The 15,835-nt window shown below is 44.5% G+C and overlaps 1 protein-coding gene across 1 annotated transcript in view; it reads right to left on the reverse strand.

Moving 5' to 3' along the window:
- Window positions 1–9,373: 9,373 nt before the first annotated feature.
- RP1L1 (RP1 like 1) overlaps window positions 9,374–15,835 on the reverse strand; it is a 29,462-nt gene continuing 23,000 nt past the window's right edge. Inside the window, exons 3-5 of the mRNA XM_075749986.1 lie at window positions 14,146–15,555; window positions 10,849–13,290; window positions 9,374–10,137 (exon numbers count right to left, since the gene is read on the reverse strand). Of these exons, the coding sequence (XP_075606101.1) occupies window positions 9,374–10,137; window positions 10,849–13,290; window positions 14,146–15,555 (4,616 nt within the window). The remainder of the gene's footprint in view (window positions 10,138–10,848; window positions 13,291–14,145; window positions 15,556–15,835) is intronic.

Raw genomic sequence — 15,835 nt, forward strand, 5'->3', positions numbered from 1 at the left:
ATTTTCAGGAGCCCCTTGTTCAAATGACTAGATATGGAGCTTGAACCTACATTCCCCATGTTATAGGAAAGGGACTAATCCATAGGTATTCTGATACTCCTCACTGTTTCTCTTCCATTAAAGATCCCCAACAGCATATAGCAATGATTTCACAGTTCAGCAGTAAGTGCATTGCCCTGAAATACCGTGTTCTCCCCGTTGATACGATATGCAAAACAAAACAGCTTCCAGATGGGACATCTTGAGACCACTCAAGATTTTACTTCCCTACTAATGCTCCTGACTGAAAGACACTAATGGGACTTAGAAAGCATTTCTATGTCTATTTTTGCTGACTGTGTGTGGCATAGCCTGTTCTGAGAACACTGACCAGGTCAAGGTCAATGAGCACGATGACTGGAGAAATACCAGCTTGTTGACACCGTATTTCTCAGTGTGACGAGGGTTTGAGTGACTGTGCATAATCAATAGGAGGACAGGTACCTGCAGAGCTAGCCAGACAGCTGTAAGTGCTAAGGGAAGAGCTGTGGTTTGAGTACAATATCTAAATGTCTTTGGTTGGAACGACAGTGTGGTTATTTCAAAGTTCCCCTATGGGTTTGTACAACTCATGCTAGAGGAAAGTGTCTCTTCCTCTCTCTATGGAGGATCCGCATAAAACAATAAGAAGCTATTTCGAGAACCAGGTCATGGAGTTGTCTTTTAAGGTCCTGAGGGTCTAGACACTATAAAATGTTTTCACATCTTAGCATCATCTGCAGATGTAATTAATATAGGCCTGAATTCTAATTCTTGATTATTAATGATACTAATCCAAACCCATCCCTTTCATTTTCTGCAAGTCAGTCTACCCCAACGTGGCAAAAGCCAAGAGCGGAATTGTTTGAACCACTCCTGATTTGGAAGAGACTCTAAGACACCTGCACTTGCTCATGTATCCAGAACCCTGTTTGGGGATGGGTGCTCTGTTCCTCCTCTTTTTCTTGGTGGCTTTGGGACATGGGAACTCCCAGCTGTCCTTGATGCCCTTCGTGCCACCCTGGCAGGGAATAGCCCTAAGACCAAGAGGGACTTTGGGTTTCTGTTATCTTGCTGGGAAAGGGACAGTCTCTGCCAGGACAGCCAGATGGGAGGAGATAGGGAGGAGCAACAGGAAAATGAGGGGAAGGAGGGGTGGTTAGGGGAGCTCAGCTTTGTCCCATCTTCTGTCCTTCCTCTGCAGCAGCAGCACTCCCACACGTGATGTGAATCTAGGGTGCAGGCAGAGACGTACAATCCTCTTTCCTTGCTCAAGGGATGTCACAGGAAGGTGAAACTTGATGAGATTAGATGAGTTACCTCGCTGCGACTGGCTGGCAGCTCCAAAAGATGACTGATGTAACTAAATCCTTGCAGTTCAGCATAGGCAACAGCCGTGGGAGATAATAAAGATCTCACAGAGCAGATGCATTTTCGTCCCCACATTCTCCTTCCCTCCTGGCACATGTTGCTGCTGTGGACTGATTTTGCCAGGAATTGCTGTCCTCACTAGCTTGGTCTCACCACTGTAGTTCCTGTATTTATTAAATGCATCACCAGGGTTGTGGCTCAAAAAATTAATTTGTTTCATGAATAGCTTCCAAGATGTTACTCCTTTGCTGTGGACTTGTCTTCCTGGAATGGGATTCTTAGGTGAACAATATGATGCCAGGTCTGAATGGAGCTTTCCTTCCCTCTGGGGCAAGCATTATGGCTCTGTCCCCAGGGAACTCCTTTGAGTTCTGCTTTTACTCTCCAGGTTTCTTAGGAAGCCAAGCAAAATACAGCATGTTAGGAATGATGGGTATCCGCTTTCAAGGTTAGGTTTGGGGCAAGGTGGGAGACTGGGGAAGAGATTAAGGCTTCTACCATAAAATATAACCTGGGCTTTTCAGAAACATAGGGATGCTTTTATTAACAGGAAAATTCTTTTTTTCTGCAAATCATTGTAATTTTAATATGGAATCTCTGTTCTCTTGTCTGCTCCATCATCTGACTGGCCTTGAGATTTAGCAGCCCTAACTAAAATTGCGTGTCTAGGGCCACCATAAAGAAGAGGGGAAGCCTTAACACTCCCCAGCCCACACCTTGGTTGGTGCATGGGGTCAGCAAGCATGGTGGAGCCCACAAGGTGAAACAGCAGCCAGGTTGGGTTCCCTTCCCCAGGACAGCTTGGTGCATGAAGCCCTGCAGGGATTGCAGCACTGGGCTGTGGCTGCCCTCCGTGATGCCTGACATAGATGTTTGGTGAATCATGTGTCTGACACATGAAGGCATGGCAAGGGAGAGCCTGCAGCACTGGACAGACAGACAAGCGAGAGCCAGACCTGGCTGCATCCCTTGCCTGCTCCTGAATAAGGGTGAGTCCTCCTTTCCAGTGACACTCTTAAGATCAGGGGTTGGTCCCTTGTTCTTCCGTAAAGTTCCTGCTCTGGATGATGTGGGGAAAAATTGATGCTTGAAAGAGAAATACAGAAATTTGAATGTTTAGCAACCAGCAAATTATTCTTCATATGTTCTAGTGTACAATGAGATTTTTGCATGTTCCAGAGACTTACCCGTGTCATTCATGAAGCTTAATGTGGAATTAGCCTTGAGTGATTGAGGTTGCTGTCATGGACAGGAGAGGCACTGCTTCAAGACAGCATTGCAGTGGGAAGTGAAGAGGTGATGTTTATTGAGTCTTGGTCCTAGAGCTGTAAGTCTTCTGTGTACCTTGGCACAAGGGATCAGGATTTCCAGAACAGGAGCCAAACAGGCCACTGTCCTAGGGCAGTCCTGCCACCTGGGACCATGAAGAACTCCCAGGTCTGGGACCAGTGAAGGGGGAGGATTTCTGTACTGTAACACACTAATTAGGCACCACGGCGAAGCATTTCCATCCTCTTGGGAAGCACTGTCCTGACCTTGCTCCTACGCCTACTCCCTCTCTGTCACAGGACTGAAAGAGCCTCGCTCAGCTCTTTTACAACTGGAAAAGGAGCCCAAGCACCATCCTTTATGCAAGAGCTGAAAGGTTAATACATGTCACTTTTGTTGGCCGGGACTCTGCAATAGGCTAAGGAGGAGCCAGCCTTTTTTACTGAGGAAAGAGAAACACAAGCCTGCCACAGCCTGCCCTTTCAACCCTCACGGTTCAACCCCACTTTCACGCCACAAGGCTTGGAACAAATATATCCTTCTCTGAGCAGGGCTGTGTCCTCTCAGTTGCAGCAAATGGAAAACGCAATTCAATGCAATGCAATGCAAACTGTGCAGGTTGAGCTTAGCTCCGTGTTTTCCTGTGGATTGCAGGGATAAGCAAGCATCAAGCTCCTGAAATTAGAAAGGTCAGCAGGGGTGCTTCCTGTTGGAGCTGCACAAACCCTGGTGCTCAGCTCAGAGGGCATGGAGTTAAAAATTAGAAGCGGCTGCAGGGTTACAGAGATTGCTCCTTCAGCCTGACATGGTGGTGGGGTCTGCGGCTTAGGGGCATGAGCAAATAAACGTCTCCAGCCTGAATATGTTCTAGAGGATCACAGAAAATACCACACCTTCTGTCTCAGACATAAGGTTTGGGATATCAGGAATGTCTCCCTAAATAATCCCTCTCTTTCCTGGCATATAGAGGACGTGTATATACCTAGCTGTCCACACCGAAATAATAAGGACTGAAATAATTAGGGAATCTCCAGTTGAGTCACTTCTCAGAAAAGCTCTGTTGGGTGGACACAGCTCAGAAGATGTAAAAGACTGAATAATTCACCATTCAAAAGCCCAGAATCTGAGGCCCCTTCTCTGCCATGTATATCCTGTATCTCTTTCAGATTTTGGGAACATTTAATCACCAAAAGTGGGAGAGCTCCAACAGAAGAGACTGAGAGAGATCCCACAGGCCCAGAAATCCTGTGTTTGTTGCAGACCTAAGATACCCTTTCCCAGTTGTTTCTCTTTCCAAGGTATCCAACTTGGAGGAGGGCAAATTGCAGGGACTGACTACTGCCGAGGTTGTAATGTGTGATCATATGAAACACCCACTGCAATAGTTTAATTGTTGCTGTGGAGTCCTTATCCCATGTCCTGACCACAGCCCACTCCTCCTACATCCAAGAGGATGTACCTCTCAGAAGAACTAATGGGACTGGTGAACCTACCCCCAGGGTCTGTCTTGCTGCAGGAAAGTAGCGTTGCGCTTTTGGAGCATAACACTGCAACTCCCAAATGCCTGATTTTGGAGCTTGATGTTTGCATGGATTTGAGATTTCCCATCCCGTTCCTAACCCTGTGTTAGGAGGAGCAATTATTCCTACCGCTTGCCAAGGAGCCACCAAGCCCTGTAGTGCAAGTTCTCCACCTTCCAATTAAAGAAAACAGGGAGATTGCAGGGCATATACGCAGCCAGCTTGGAAACTCTCCCTGCCCTCCAGAACAAAGTCTACTGGAGGAGCCTGAGGTCCAGAAATAACAACAAATAACCTCTTCCTGTAAGGCAGCTGGGATTTCAAGTGGCTGGAGCTAAATACGGTGCTAAGTCAGCAAGGATCCACCAGGAAAGGGGGATTATTGCTCTCCATTAGTGAGAGGAGTGTCTGCTTGCACACATCTGCGAAGACCTCAGCTTTAGAAAGCACATTTCTTTTATTTCAGTGGTTTACACTTTCATTTTCACCATGCTCTTCATCATCTTTCACCGAATATTTCCTATTTTAAAAAAAAAAAAACAAACAAGCAAACAAAATCAACATACATCAAGAAGCAATTTGTCTGGCTAGTAAAAAACCCCAACAAACCAAGCAAAAAACAAACAAACAAACAAAACCCCACCACCAAGACAAACAGAGATGCACAGCAAAACACGCCATACAGCTTGTGCAAGTCTCTCATTGCCTCTCCTCCCTCCTCCTCAGCTCTGCTGAAAGACAGCAGCTGTAATCCCCTCCAGGTGGTGACAAGCTGTATCTTTCTAGCCGGTATAAACGTGACAGCTCCGGAGCTGGCTGGTAACATGTGTTCCCGTGCTGTAAGAGGCAGAGGGAAGCTGCAAGACCAAACACGCGTGTGAGTCATACCAGCCAAGGGGAAATGTAAACTTTGGAAGCAGTGCAAAAGAGAGAGATGTAATTGCGAGGGATCCTTTTCAGCTGCGTGCTTCGTTCATGGATGCTCTGGGCAATCCTGGGAGATACTGATGGAGGAAAGAAATACCTACTTCAGAAACACCTATCTCCTGGACTGACACTGCGACTGCTCCCCAGCCCCTCAGAACGGGGCTTTTTGTGAGCGGGCTGTACGGGTGCAGAGCCCACGCTGCCCCGACGAGGACAGGCACACGCGTGAGTCACTGCCCAAACATAGAAGGTGACAAACACAGACATGAGTGGGACAGGTCTTATGGCGGGGGGAACTCCGGTGATTTCAGTTTTCATGGTTTGGTGATTGCATTTTTGTGTTTTATTTGATTTCTTTCTCCTCTCTTGTGCTACAAGTGAGGAACTTACTGACTAAACACGAGTGGGGTGTGATGTTGACTATGTACAAGTGGCTTTAAAATGAGCAAAGTCAACAGCTGAAGGAGAAATCCTGGGAAATGTTTGCCCTTTCACTAACCCATTAAGTTCCAGCAGTGGATTTTAGCAATAGCAGAGAAGGGTGATCTTGGAGCCAACAAACATCTTTAAAACTTCCATGGGATGACTGGTTTGAGCTGCTGCCTGGCAGAGTCTGGAAGTCACCACCGCAAGCATTGTAAGGTGCTTTTGGGTAGCTACGATGGGATCAGCTCTTCCCACATGAGACATCTCCATCCAAGCAACTTGTCTAGACTCCCTGTACACTCCATAAAGAGAAACAGGCCTGTTGAGAGTCTAATTAATCTCCTAACATGGTTGTCTACATCAGATGAATCACGCACTTCTTTGCCTCTCTCTCCCCGCTGGTTATGATGCGAGTCTGGGTGGTGGGCTCAGAGGGAGTCATCTTCACCAGAAATGTTTAAAGTTAAGTCAATGCATACCACTTCCAGTGTATGTCTCATGCCAAGATCAGAGCTATGACTGCCTGGCTCAGTGCATTTCTGAATCCTGCAGGAATCAATGCATCAAAAAGCTGACATTTCATTTTGCTCCCTATGAAGTGAAAATTCTTCTACATATGTCTCTCTACCTGCCAGTTGCTGCCAATGTGGAGAGACACATGCTGCAGAGCCACTGAGCAGCCACACTGGGCCAGCTGTTCTCCTGTAGGGACTGACAAGTGCAGAATAACAGGCTTCTTCCAGCAGCAAACACCTTTTCCCTGGCATCTGGAATAGCTTCCGAGCAGGCAGCAGCGAACAAAGGTGCTGCAGCCTTCACCCATTGGGTTTCAAACCAAGCAGTCTGGTGGTATCTGGCCAACTTCTATGTTGCAGGGGTAGTTCTTAGCTTGAATTCAAACATTTGCTCAAAGTACCTGGGTTAGGATGCTATGGTCCATGGGCTTCACCCCTCCAGATGACAGTCCTGTGTAACACGCTGAATAATTGCTGGGAGAGCTTGTCTCTTCACATTGCCTGGAGAACCCAGGACAAAACACCTGACACACATGCCTAGAGTTAGCGGTATGAGTCCGATCCAATCATAACTTTCTGCTTGGTTTTCCCTTAATTAAAAATCAATGGATGTAACTATTTTTGACATTTCTCACTCTCACACTTATAAAGTGTTTTTGAATTGGTTTGTGGAAACCTTGGAAAGGTTTAATACAGAGTCAAAATATTGATGTCATGGGACATCACTACGGAAGGGAAAAATTGCCCTGCAGCAGTGCTGGTTTTTTCTGACCCAGACAATAAATGCCAGAGGGATCATTGATGCTGTGTGGGTGCTGTCTTTAACCATGAGCATAGGTCTAGATAAGGAGGACTCAGTAGGACTATCAAGTCTGCTGTGAACAGTCAGTGCTTGAAGGTGTTTGCAATCAAATCCAGCTCATACAAGCAACGTTCACTCATGTACAAGGCCCAGCACTGAGCTCATGCATAACAGTTTCTGTGTGAACCTTCAAATAGCACCTTAAAGGGAGCTATAATGTTACAGAAGGTATTGGCCCTTGGAACACATATGGGGTTCATCATGTGCTCTAGAAGTGGGAATTAACCTGTTAGTGCAATACCGAGATACTAGAAAATGCATAAGTATTGCTGTGTCAGAGGAGAAGTTTTCTTTTTCCTGTACTTCAAAGCCAATTGAGTTTCAACATTTAGTTTTAACCTTGTACTTCAGTTTCTTGAGGTAGGATTTGTTCACACAATTTTAGGGGTGGATTCTAAGATTCAGTTTTTTTACATCCATGACTAATGTATTGAAGATGCCCTGAAGCAGCCCTGACATTTACAAGGAGCTTGTGGTATGACTCTGGACCTACAGGATATCTGCACCCCTTCAGTCCAACACTGGGGCGTGATACTGGATTCCCTAGGTCTTCTCAACTGGCACTAAACTTCTATATTTAAACAACTACATAGACCGTAAGCTGTTTGAAAGCTAGTAATCCTAGGTCTGGAAATGTCTACAGACACAACATGGAACTGAGACTACCAGGTGAGACAAGATATCAAACTTTGAGATAGGTTCAGGGTTCAACTGAGTTGCATCTAGACAGAGATGTAGTCCCACCTGAGATGTCTTAGGAAACCCAAGACATCCACATGAGGTTAACAGATGGGGTTGCCCTTCTTTCTTAACTTCTGGAAGGCCCAGATCTTTCTTAACTTCTGTGTCTTGAGGGCAGTGTGGTTGTCTTGGACTCCCTGGAGGGTCTCAGATGGCACTGTAAGCCTTTGTGAGGGCAGATCAGCTGAGATTTAGCTCTTCACTGACTCCTCCACATCGATTCCTATTTCTCAGACACCTAAAATTAAGCCTGCACATATGGAGCTGAACCCAATTCTTAATTTGAGTGAAATCCATCTTATCTCTGGAAATCAATCGGTAGGCTATGAGGTTAAGAAATTCATTCTGAAAATGATAACAAAATTAATTTCAACATGTCTGCATGTACCTTCACGAACCTGACACAATACTACACACATACTTTTTCACCATACAATTTAAGGCATTTTGTTTTCACCCTCTCTTATTTTTTTTGCTGTTTTATTCTCCCTGCAAATTATTGATAAAATGGACTGTTTTTCAAAAATGTATACATTTGTATGCAGCTGAATCACAGTCAAACTTCTCCTGGTATTAGTTAGGCATTTATTCAGGAATGTATATATTGTTCCAGGGGAAAAAAAAGATATAATCTGGTAGAAAATAGTTGTTAAAAGAAGTTTGCAGTTCTAGTGTGATTTGTAAAGTCCAACATCTCCAGTAAATGCTTGAGCCTCTTCCAATTGTTTGCTGCAGCACAAATGCCCAAACCTTTTCCATGTTAAAGGTAAAATTAGTTTAAATACTACTGGTTGTCTGCAAGGGCGAGGCACTGAGCAATTGCAAATCCTATCAGCTTTGGAACAGGGCCTCGTACAAAATTGTCTGAGGGATCCCAGGTGATTGTAAAGTGCTTAGATACCATCATTGGCATAGCAAAGGTAATCACAAGGAATTGAACTTTACTCATTTCTAATTTGGTCATTATTGCATTAAACCACTTCTCAGATACCTGACAGGTGAGTTAACCCTCCTTTGTTATCTACCTTTACATCACTACGTACTACAGTGATGGGCACAGTACAAACAGATCGGTGGTTTGGAAGAGGAGGGATCTACTGGGATGACCTTTCTTGGTGTGAGGATTTCAGTGAAGTGAGGAATGATCTCAACCTCTACTAAAGAAAAATAGAGAAAGTGAGGAAAGACTTTGATATCTCAGACCCCTTTTCTGGGTACAGAGAAGGTAAGGTAGGGCAGGGTGGTGGGGAAAATGAATTTACGTCTCTGTGGGCTCTGACCAGACTTTGGCAATGAATCCAGATTTTGTCACGTTTCTGTGGATTGGCAATCTTTCCAGGAAAATGGTGTGCAACAGACGAAAGGCATCCTGAAGTCACTCAGAGATGGTGCCCAGCAGAGCCACAGATCACTCAAGCAGCAAACAGCATGGCTTAATGAACGGGAACAAGAAGGTATCACAAACAAAACAGCCTTCCCTTTCCCCAAACCACTCTTCTATTGAAACCACTAAATCTTAATGAGTTTGCTAGCCCTCTAGAAATGAGGGCAGGTAATTGCAACATTACTCACAGGATTCAAATTAAGTTTACCACATTTAACTCAGAAGAAAAGCCAAATATGATGGCTCAATTCACTGGAGGTACTGTAATATGTAATGAAAATATACTTTTAAAAAAGAAAGACAGGAAGAAAGAAAAAAAACCAGTTTTTGATAAGCAGTTCTAGAAGTCCAGGTCATCCTGGTCAATCTCATCAGAGTCATCTTTCTTTTTAGCAGCCTGAACTTCATCAGTGTGTTCAACCTCCTTTGGGTCTGCACTTTCAGCATCTGCCTGGTCCTCATCTCCTAAAGGATCAGTGCATGAAGATGCTTTGTCCTCTTCTTCTTCCTCACTGTCGGGATACATCTGTGAGGGTTTGCTGCTCTTATCACTTTGAACCTCTCCATTGGGGTGGTTGTTCATGGGGTTGTCATCTTTGCATTCCTCTTCACCTTCATCTTCAGACCCTTTCTGGGATTGCTGTGAGAAGTTTCCCACGGAAGAATAACAAGAAAAGGCGGCTGCTTTGTTCAGAGTCTCTAGCCTTTTGCTGATTTTTTGGGGTTTGGCCTTTGAGGCTTTCTCAGAAATCTTGTTGCCTTTGTCCTCATGTTTTTCATGTGCTTTGTCAGGGTCATCACTGGTAGGTTCCTCATCGATCTCCTCATCATATTTGTCACCTCCTTCACTGTTTTTTTCCTCCTCAGCTGAACACGCCTCCTTTTCTGACTCTGGATTTTCATCTTCAACTGCCTCAGCTTCATCCTGCTCAGCTGCATCCTGCTCAGCTTCCTCACTTCCTTCTGCAGCATCTCCTCCAGGACAGTTGTCAGTTCCAGAGCCATCAGCATCTCCTCTGCATTCGGATGTCTCTTCCTCATCATCAACCCCGACGTCCTCAGCCTCTGGCTCCTCTGTTTCTTTGGCTTCATTGTCAGCTTCACCTTCAGCTTTGGACTTCTCTTCAGCTTCATGCTCTTCATTTTGAGTTTCTTCTTCTTGTTCTTCCTCTTCCTTGTTTGCTTCCTCCTCCTCCTCTTCCTTTGTTTCTTCCTCATCTTTTGCTCCCTCTTTTTCATCTTTTGCTTCTTCCTCCTCCTCTTTTGGGTTTTCTTCTGCTTCTTCCACTTCCTGTTCCTCTTCTTCTATTTCTTCCTCATCTTCTTTTGCTTCCTCATCCTCTTTTGTTACTTCTTCCTCTTCTTGCACGTCTTCCTCCTCCTTCATGTCTTCCTCTTCCTCTTTTGTTTCTTCCTCTTCCTCCTTCACTTCCTCCTCTGCCTCTTTTGCTTCTTCCTCCTCCTTCATGTCTTCCTCCTCTTTTTTTTCTCCCTCCTCCTCTTCTTTTGTTTCTTCTTCCTCCTCCTTCAGTTCCTCTTCCTCCTCCTCTTCCTCCTCTTTTATTTCCTCTTCCTCCTTTTTTTCTTCTGCTTCTTCTTTTACTTCCTCATCTTCTTTCTCATTTGTTTCTCCCTCTGCCTCCTCTTTTGTTTCCTCCTCTTCTTCTGCCTTCATAATTTCTTCTCCCCCTTTGTCTTCTTCCTCCTCTTTTTCTTCCTCTTCTTCTCTCTCTTTCATTTCTTCCCCCACTACTTCTGCTTCTTCCTTTTCTTCTTCTTTGGTTTCTTTATCATTAACCTCATCCTCCATCTCACAGTTTTGGTTCTCTGTTATTTCAGGTCCTTCTTCATCTCCATTCAACGATGAGCTGCCTACTTTGTTTAGTTCTGGCTCCTTTTCTTCATTGCCCTCCACTTCCGTTTCATTTGGCTGGACTTCACCCTCATCATTCTCCTCATTTGGATTGCCATTTTCTGCTGCTTTCTCCACAGAACTACTGGGAATTGTTTTGATGTCCTGGGCTGCTTCTGAGACACAGGCTTCCTCATCATTTTTCTTCAACCTCAGGATTTGCTGTAAATCAAATGCTTTCATGACTGGGGCATTGGTGGCCACCACTGTGTTTCTTGTGGGCTTGGAAGCCATTTTTTTCCTCACACAAGAGTCACATGGGCAGTATTCCTCCTCACTCGTTTGCTTACTAATACTGGCATCAAAAGCTGCACTAAATGCTATCTCTTCATCTACATCAAATGATAAGTCTGTTGTGTCCTCTAGCCTACTCTGGGTTCCATTCTTGTCACTGAAGAGTGACTTTTTATGCATAGTCTGCAATCGCCGTCTCCTCTGCTCAGTTTGGAGTGTTGACTCACGCTTCAGTGGTTCATCTGGAGGTCTCGGTGTCTTCTTCCCTGCTCTGCTTTTGATCTTCCTCAGCTCCTTCTCTATGCTTTTTTGTATCCTTTTGCTGACTTCCTCCTTCAGCTCCTGTATCATTTCATCCATCTGCTGGTTGTTCTGCAGGTTCCACCTGACTTTGAACTCATTCATGGCATTGACGTAGTGAGCCATGAACTCCTTCTCGATTTTCTTGAGCAGCCTCAGGACCCAGATTGGGTCTGGATCCATTGAGTTTTGCTGGACAATGGATGTTCCCACCCTGGTGGCCATACTGACATTGGACTTGGGGTTATTTGGAGACTCTTTTTCAATTTGCTCTTCCAAATTAGCTTTCAGTTCTGTCCCACAATCAGCATCATTGACATTTGTATCATCAGTAGTGGCTAGCTGATCAGCTTCCTCAATAAGATTTTCTTTTGGGAGTTCATCATTTACAGCTTCAGCTTCTTCTTGTTCTCCATTTTCATTGAATTTGCTGTTTTCTTCATTTTCATTTTCTCCCCCTTCCTCCTGACCATTTTCACAATTACTGCACTGATCCTCCTTATTCTCTTCTGCCTCCTGAATCAGAGATTCCTCTCTAGTAGTCTGTGCGTTTTCTTCACCTTTTGATTTTGAGCAGGCTGTCGAAGGTCGAGATGACTGCTCTTCCTCTTTACTTTGCTCCTCAGCCTCAGTCAGTTCAATGCCAGTCTCTGTGTTTTCCACTTGTCCAGCTGATTTGCATTCAGCAGTTTTCTGTGCCATTGAAGTGCAGTCCTTGGCACCAGCTGTAATCTCTTCTCCTGAGCCACCAGAGCCACTGCTAACATCAACCCCAGAGGAGGACATGGGAGTGAAGTCATAACCTACAGATTTGGGGGCTTTAAACCCAGAGGCTGTCTTTGCCTGCTCACTTGCCTCTTGACCAGAACTTGGACCACTTTTTTCAGCTGTGCATCCAAACCACAGGGCTTGAAAAATATTTAGCAGCTCCATATACCTTGGCTTATTCAAACGTTTTGATTTATCTGATGGATCTTCTGACTCTTCATCAAGGAGTTGGAGACTGGCAAGACAAGTAATCAAAATGTTGGCAGAGTTACTCAGTTTTCTCCCCATAGTGGGGGACACTTCAGGCAAACTGTTTGATCGGTCGAATTTTGTTTCATGTTTTGAACTGAGCAAGGCCTTCATGATCTGGACGGAAGTCTGGACAGAGGTTGGCAGGTCTCTTCTGTTGTTATTTTGGCTGGATGTAACTGATTGGCTGCATTCTGCCTGGTCAGCCTTGGCAGCTTCAGACGCAGCCTCAGAGATGTGTTCCTGATTCACACATTCTTCAGCCTCTTCATTAATAGCAGTGCCTTCTGCTGTCTCTTTTCCCACCTCATCCTTTGCCTCATTTTCAGCCTCCTCCACATTATTTTTCTCAGCTTTTTCATCCTCTGAGATTTCCTCAGCATTTGTACAGTTCGATACCTCGGTGGTTGCCTCTATACATTCCTCTTTTGCATCATCCTCCATTTCATATTTCATAAGCAATGTTTCTGAAGGGATTTTACTTAGCCATTCTTGCACGACTTCTTCTGGAGATGTATTTGGTAGCGTAGATGGCATTAAATCACTCCCTTCTTCCTGCATGCCCGTGCCTTCTAACTCTTCATCCATTTTTCTGCTGCAAGAGTCATCAATCTCTTTATTCTTGTGATCATTTACTTCGGTTGCAGCTGATTTAGACCCATAGGAAGTTGCTTTGGAGGAATCTGTAATTTCTTTCTGCTCTTTTCCTGTGGCCACCACTGATTCAGTACCTATGCTGCTAATGGAGGAATTCTTCAGCATGGCTGACTGTATTTTTTTGCTGTTTGGCTTCCCTTTTGGTGGGGCAGGGCAATGCATACTACATACTGACAAAGTCTCAGACAATGATGCTCGGCTGGAGTTTGACATCTTCACACGAAGATTTCTAGTTTTTATCTGCCTTGATTTTGAAGATTGAGATATGTTTGATTGTGAACACCTATCATCACTTTCCTGGGATATCTGTGTCAACAAGCATTTATCTTTTACTTCTGACTTTGAAGAGACTCTTGAAGAGACACTTGCAGGATTTCCATTCCTGATCCCAGTCTCAGTTGACAGGTCACCTTTTGAACATACACTCTCACTCATACTTCCATGTCTTGAAGAAGGGGACTCTGAATTCATCTTGGAATGACCCTCTTCAGCTTTTCCATTAGGACTTGAAACACTTGAGCAGAGGGATGATGGCTTGCTATTTTCTTCTCTATGGCTTCTCTTCTTTGAGCCTTTTGAGGATTCACTGTAGCCATTGGTGGTACTTTTCAAGCTTTTCTGCTCTGCAAAACCTGCAGTTGCTTCTGCTTCACTAGTAGATGAAATGTTTGAGTTAAAAGATCCTGAGCTATGGGACGTGGGGTCTACAGTAGATTTTTTCTTGACTTCACATGAGCTTTTGGAGTAATTAGATGCCCTGCTACATGATCTCAGATCATCTGCATGTAGGCAATTCTTTTTATTTGGAGTGGATCCAAGTGAAGACACAGACATTTCAGACTGTGCATCCAAATCAATATGGCTGTGTTTACTCTTTTTGGATCCTCTGGAAGAGCAAGAGGCATTGCACAGAACGACCTCATCACTGTCACTTTTGCTGTTCCTGTCACTGTCTCTGGCATGGGGGGTTCCTTGTGTAGAGCATCGCTCACCTTCACTGCTCTCATCTTTAATTGATTGGCTGGGCTTTGTTTTTGCTGATACTGAGCTGACTTCATTGATTTCACTTTCTTCTTGTTCTATTTCAACTTCTTCAGCCTCTTTCTTAGGGCAGGACTCACTTGAGAAGGAAGAGACCACTGCATTGTCATCAGAGTGGTCATCCTGTTCACTCTTTGCTCTTGGTGTAGTACAGTTACTAGACTTGCTCTGCACACTGTTGGCAGGAGTGGAACACCTAGTGTTATCTTCTTGATTCGCCTTCTGAAGGCTGGAGGATGACATGCTCCTACCCATGCTACTTGTTTCTTCACGTTCATTCTTCTTGCTCTGTCTGGACTGCAGAGATGACCTTGACATGGCACTCCCAACTCTGCTGCTTTCAACCTCTTCCACATCATCCTTTAAGCACTTAACAGAGGAAACTTCAAAACAATTTTCATCTTCATTTTGTGAATTTGTTTTGCTGGCCTCATGGTCTTCAGGGGCATCTTGGGTATCCAGGTTGTTTTCACAGCTTGAATGTGACATTAAGCCCAAGGATGAAGGTCTCTGACTATTGCTTGTGCTTGTCCGAGTGTATTCTTGCTGGTCTTCTCCGTTGGAAGCACCCGTAGACAAATCACTTCGACATATACACTTTTTAGTGGATCGATATGCCACTCTGTTCTCTATAGTCTCTGAGTAGGATGAGGACTCTTGCACAATGTGCTCAGAGAATTCCTCACTGGATGTGGTGTGGAGGCTATCCACAGAAGCCATTTTTTTGTGGACTACTCTCCTCCGGGAAGATGTGCTGGAGCATGATGACCGTGTGTGCCAGGTGCTTCGTACACTGGGCTCTTCCCTCTGGGATGTGTGCATGGGATTTTTCCAAATGTCATAGTCCTGGTGTTTCTTGCCACAGCTATGACAATGAGCCTCATCACATTCTGATTCCTCAAGTCTTGACGTGTAGGAATCAATATCACAGGGATATAATGACTCATCTGCCTCTGAGCTAGCTTCTGGGTTCATTTTCTGTATGGGGTCTACTCCACTGTCCTCCTCTACACCTGACTCTTCACAAGGCAGCTGGTTCATCAGATTGGACTTTTTGATCTGGGTGGACCATTGCAAAGTCTCATCATTTAGCAAGCGGAAGCGAACTTTCATCTCAACGGACAGGCTACCATCCTTGTTCACATGTACCCGTTTTTCTATGTCGTCATTGACCAAGGAATGGACCAGGTCCCCAGGTTTTGGATGCGAGCAACTGCTTGAGAAAGGTGCACCATTATCCGGTGAGGCAGCAAGTCCATTGGGATATGACTTTTCTGATGATAAAGAAAATCTCATTGACCTATTGCTTGATGATGATCGTGGATGGATAACACTTTTTTTGGCTTTCAGTCCAAAGTTCACTGCAGTTTGAAAGAAGATAAAGAAAAGAAAGATGGAGAGAAGTGTTAACTCATATAAAGAGGACACAAAATACATAGATTAAACCCTCAAACTAGTGAATACTTATATGTCATCAAAGCTAAGCCTATGCTGGTTTACAGAATTTGAAAATTTGGATTTGATTAAGAGATGGCCATGTTAAGTTTTGACTGAATAGTCTGTATTAAAGCCTTCTGTACTTTAACTTCATTATTTTTCTAAATCTAAATCGAAACATAAACACTTTTTTGTTGTATTCTG

Source organism: Balearica regulorum, chromosome 3 (genome assembly GCF_011004875.1).
Source record: "Balearica regulorum gibbericeps isolate bBalReg1 chromosome 3, bBalReg1.pri, whole genome shotgun sequence".
Classification (NCBI taxonomy): Eukaryota; Metazoa; Chordata; class Aves; order Gruiformes; family Gruidae; genus Balearica; species Balearica regulorum.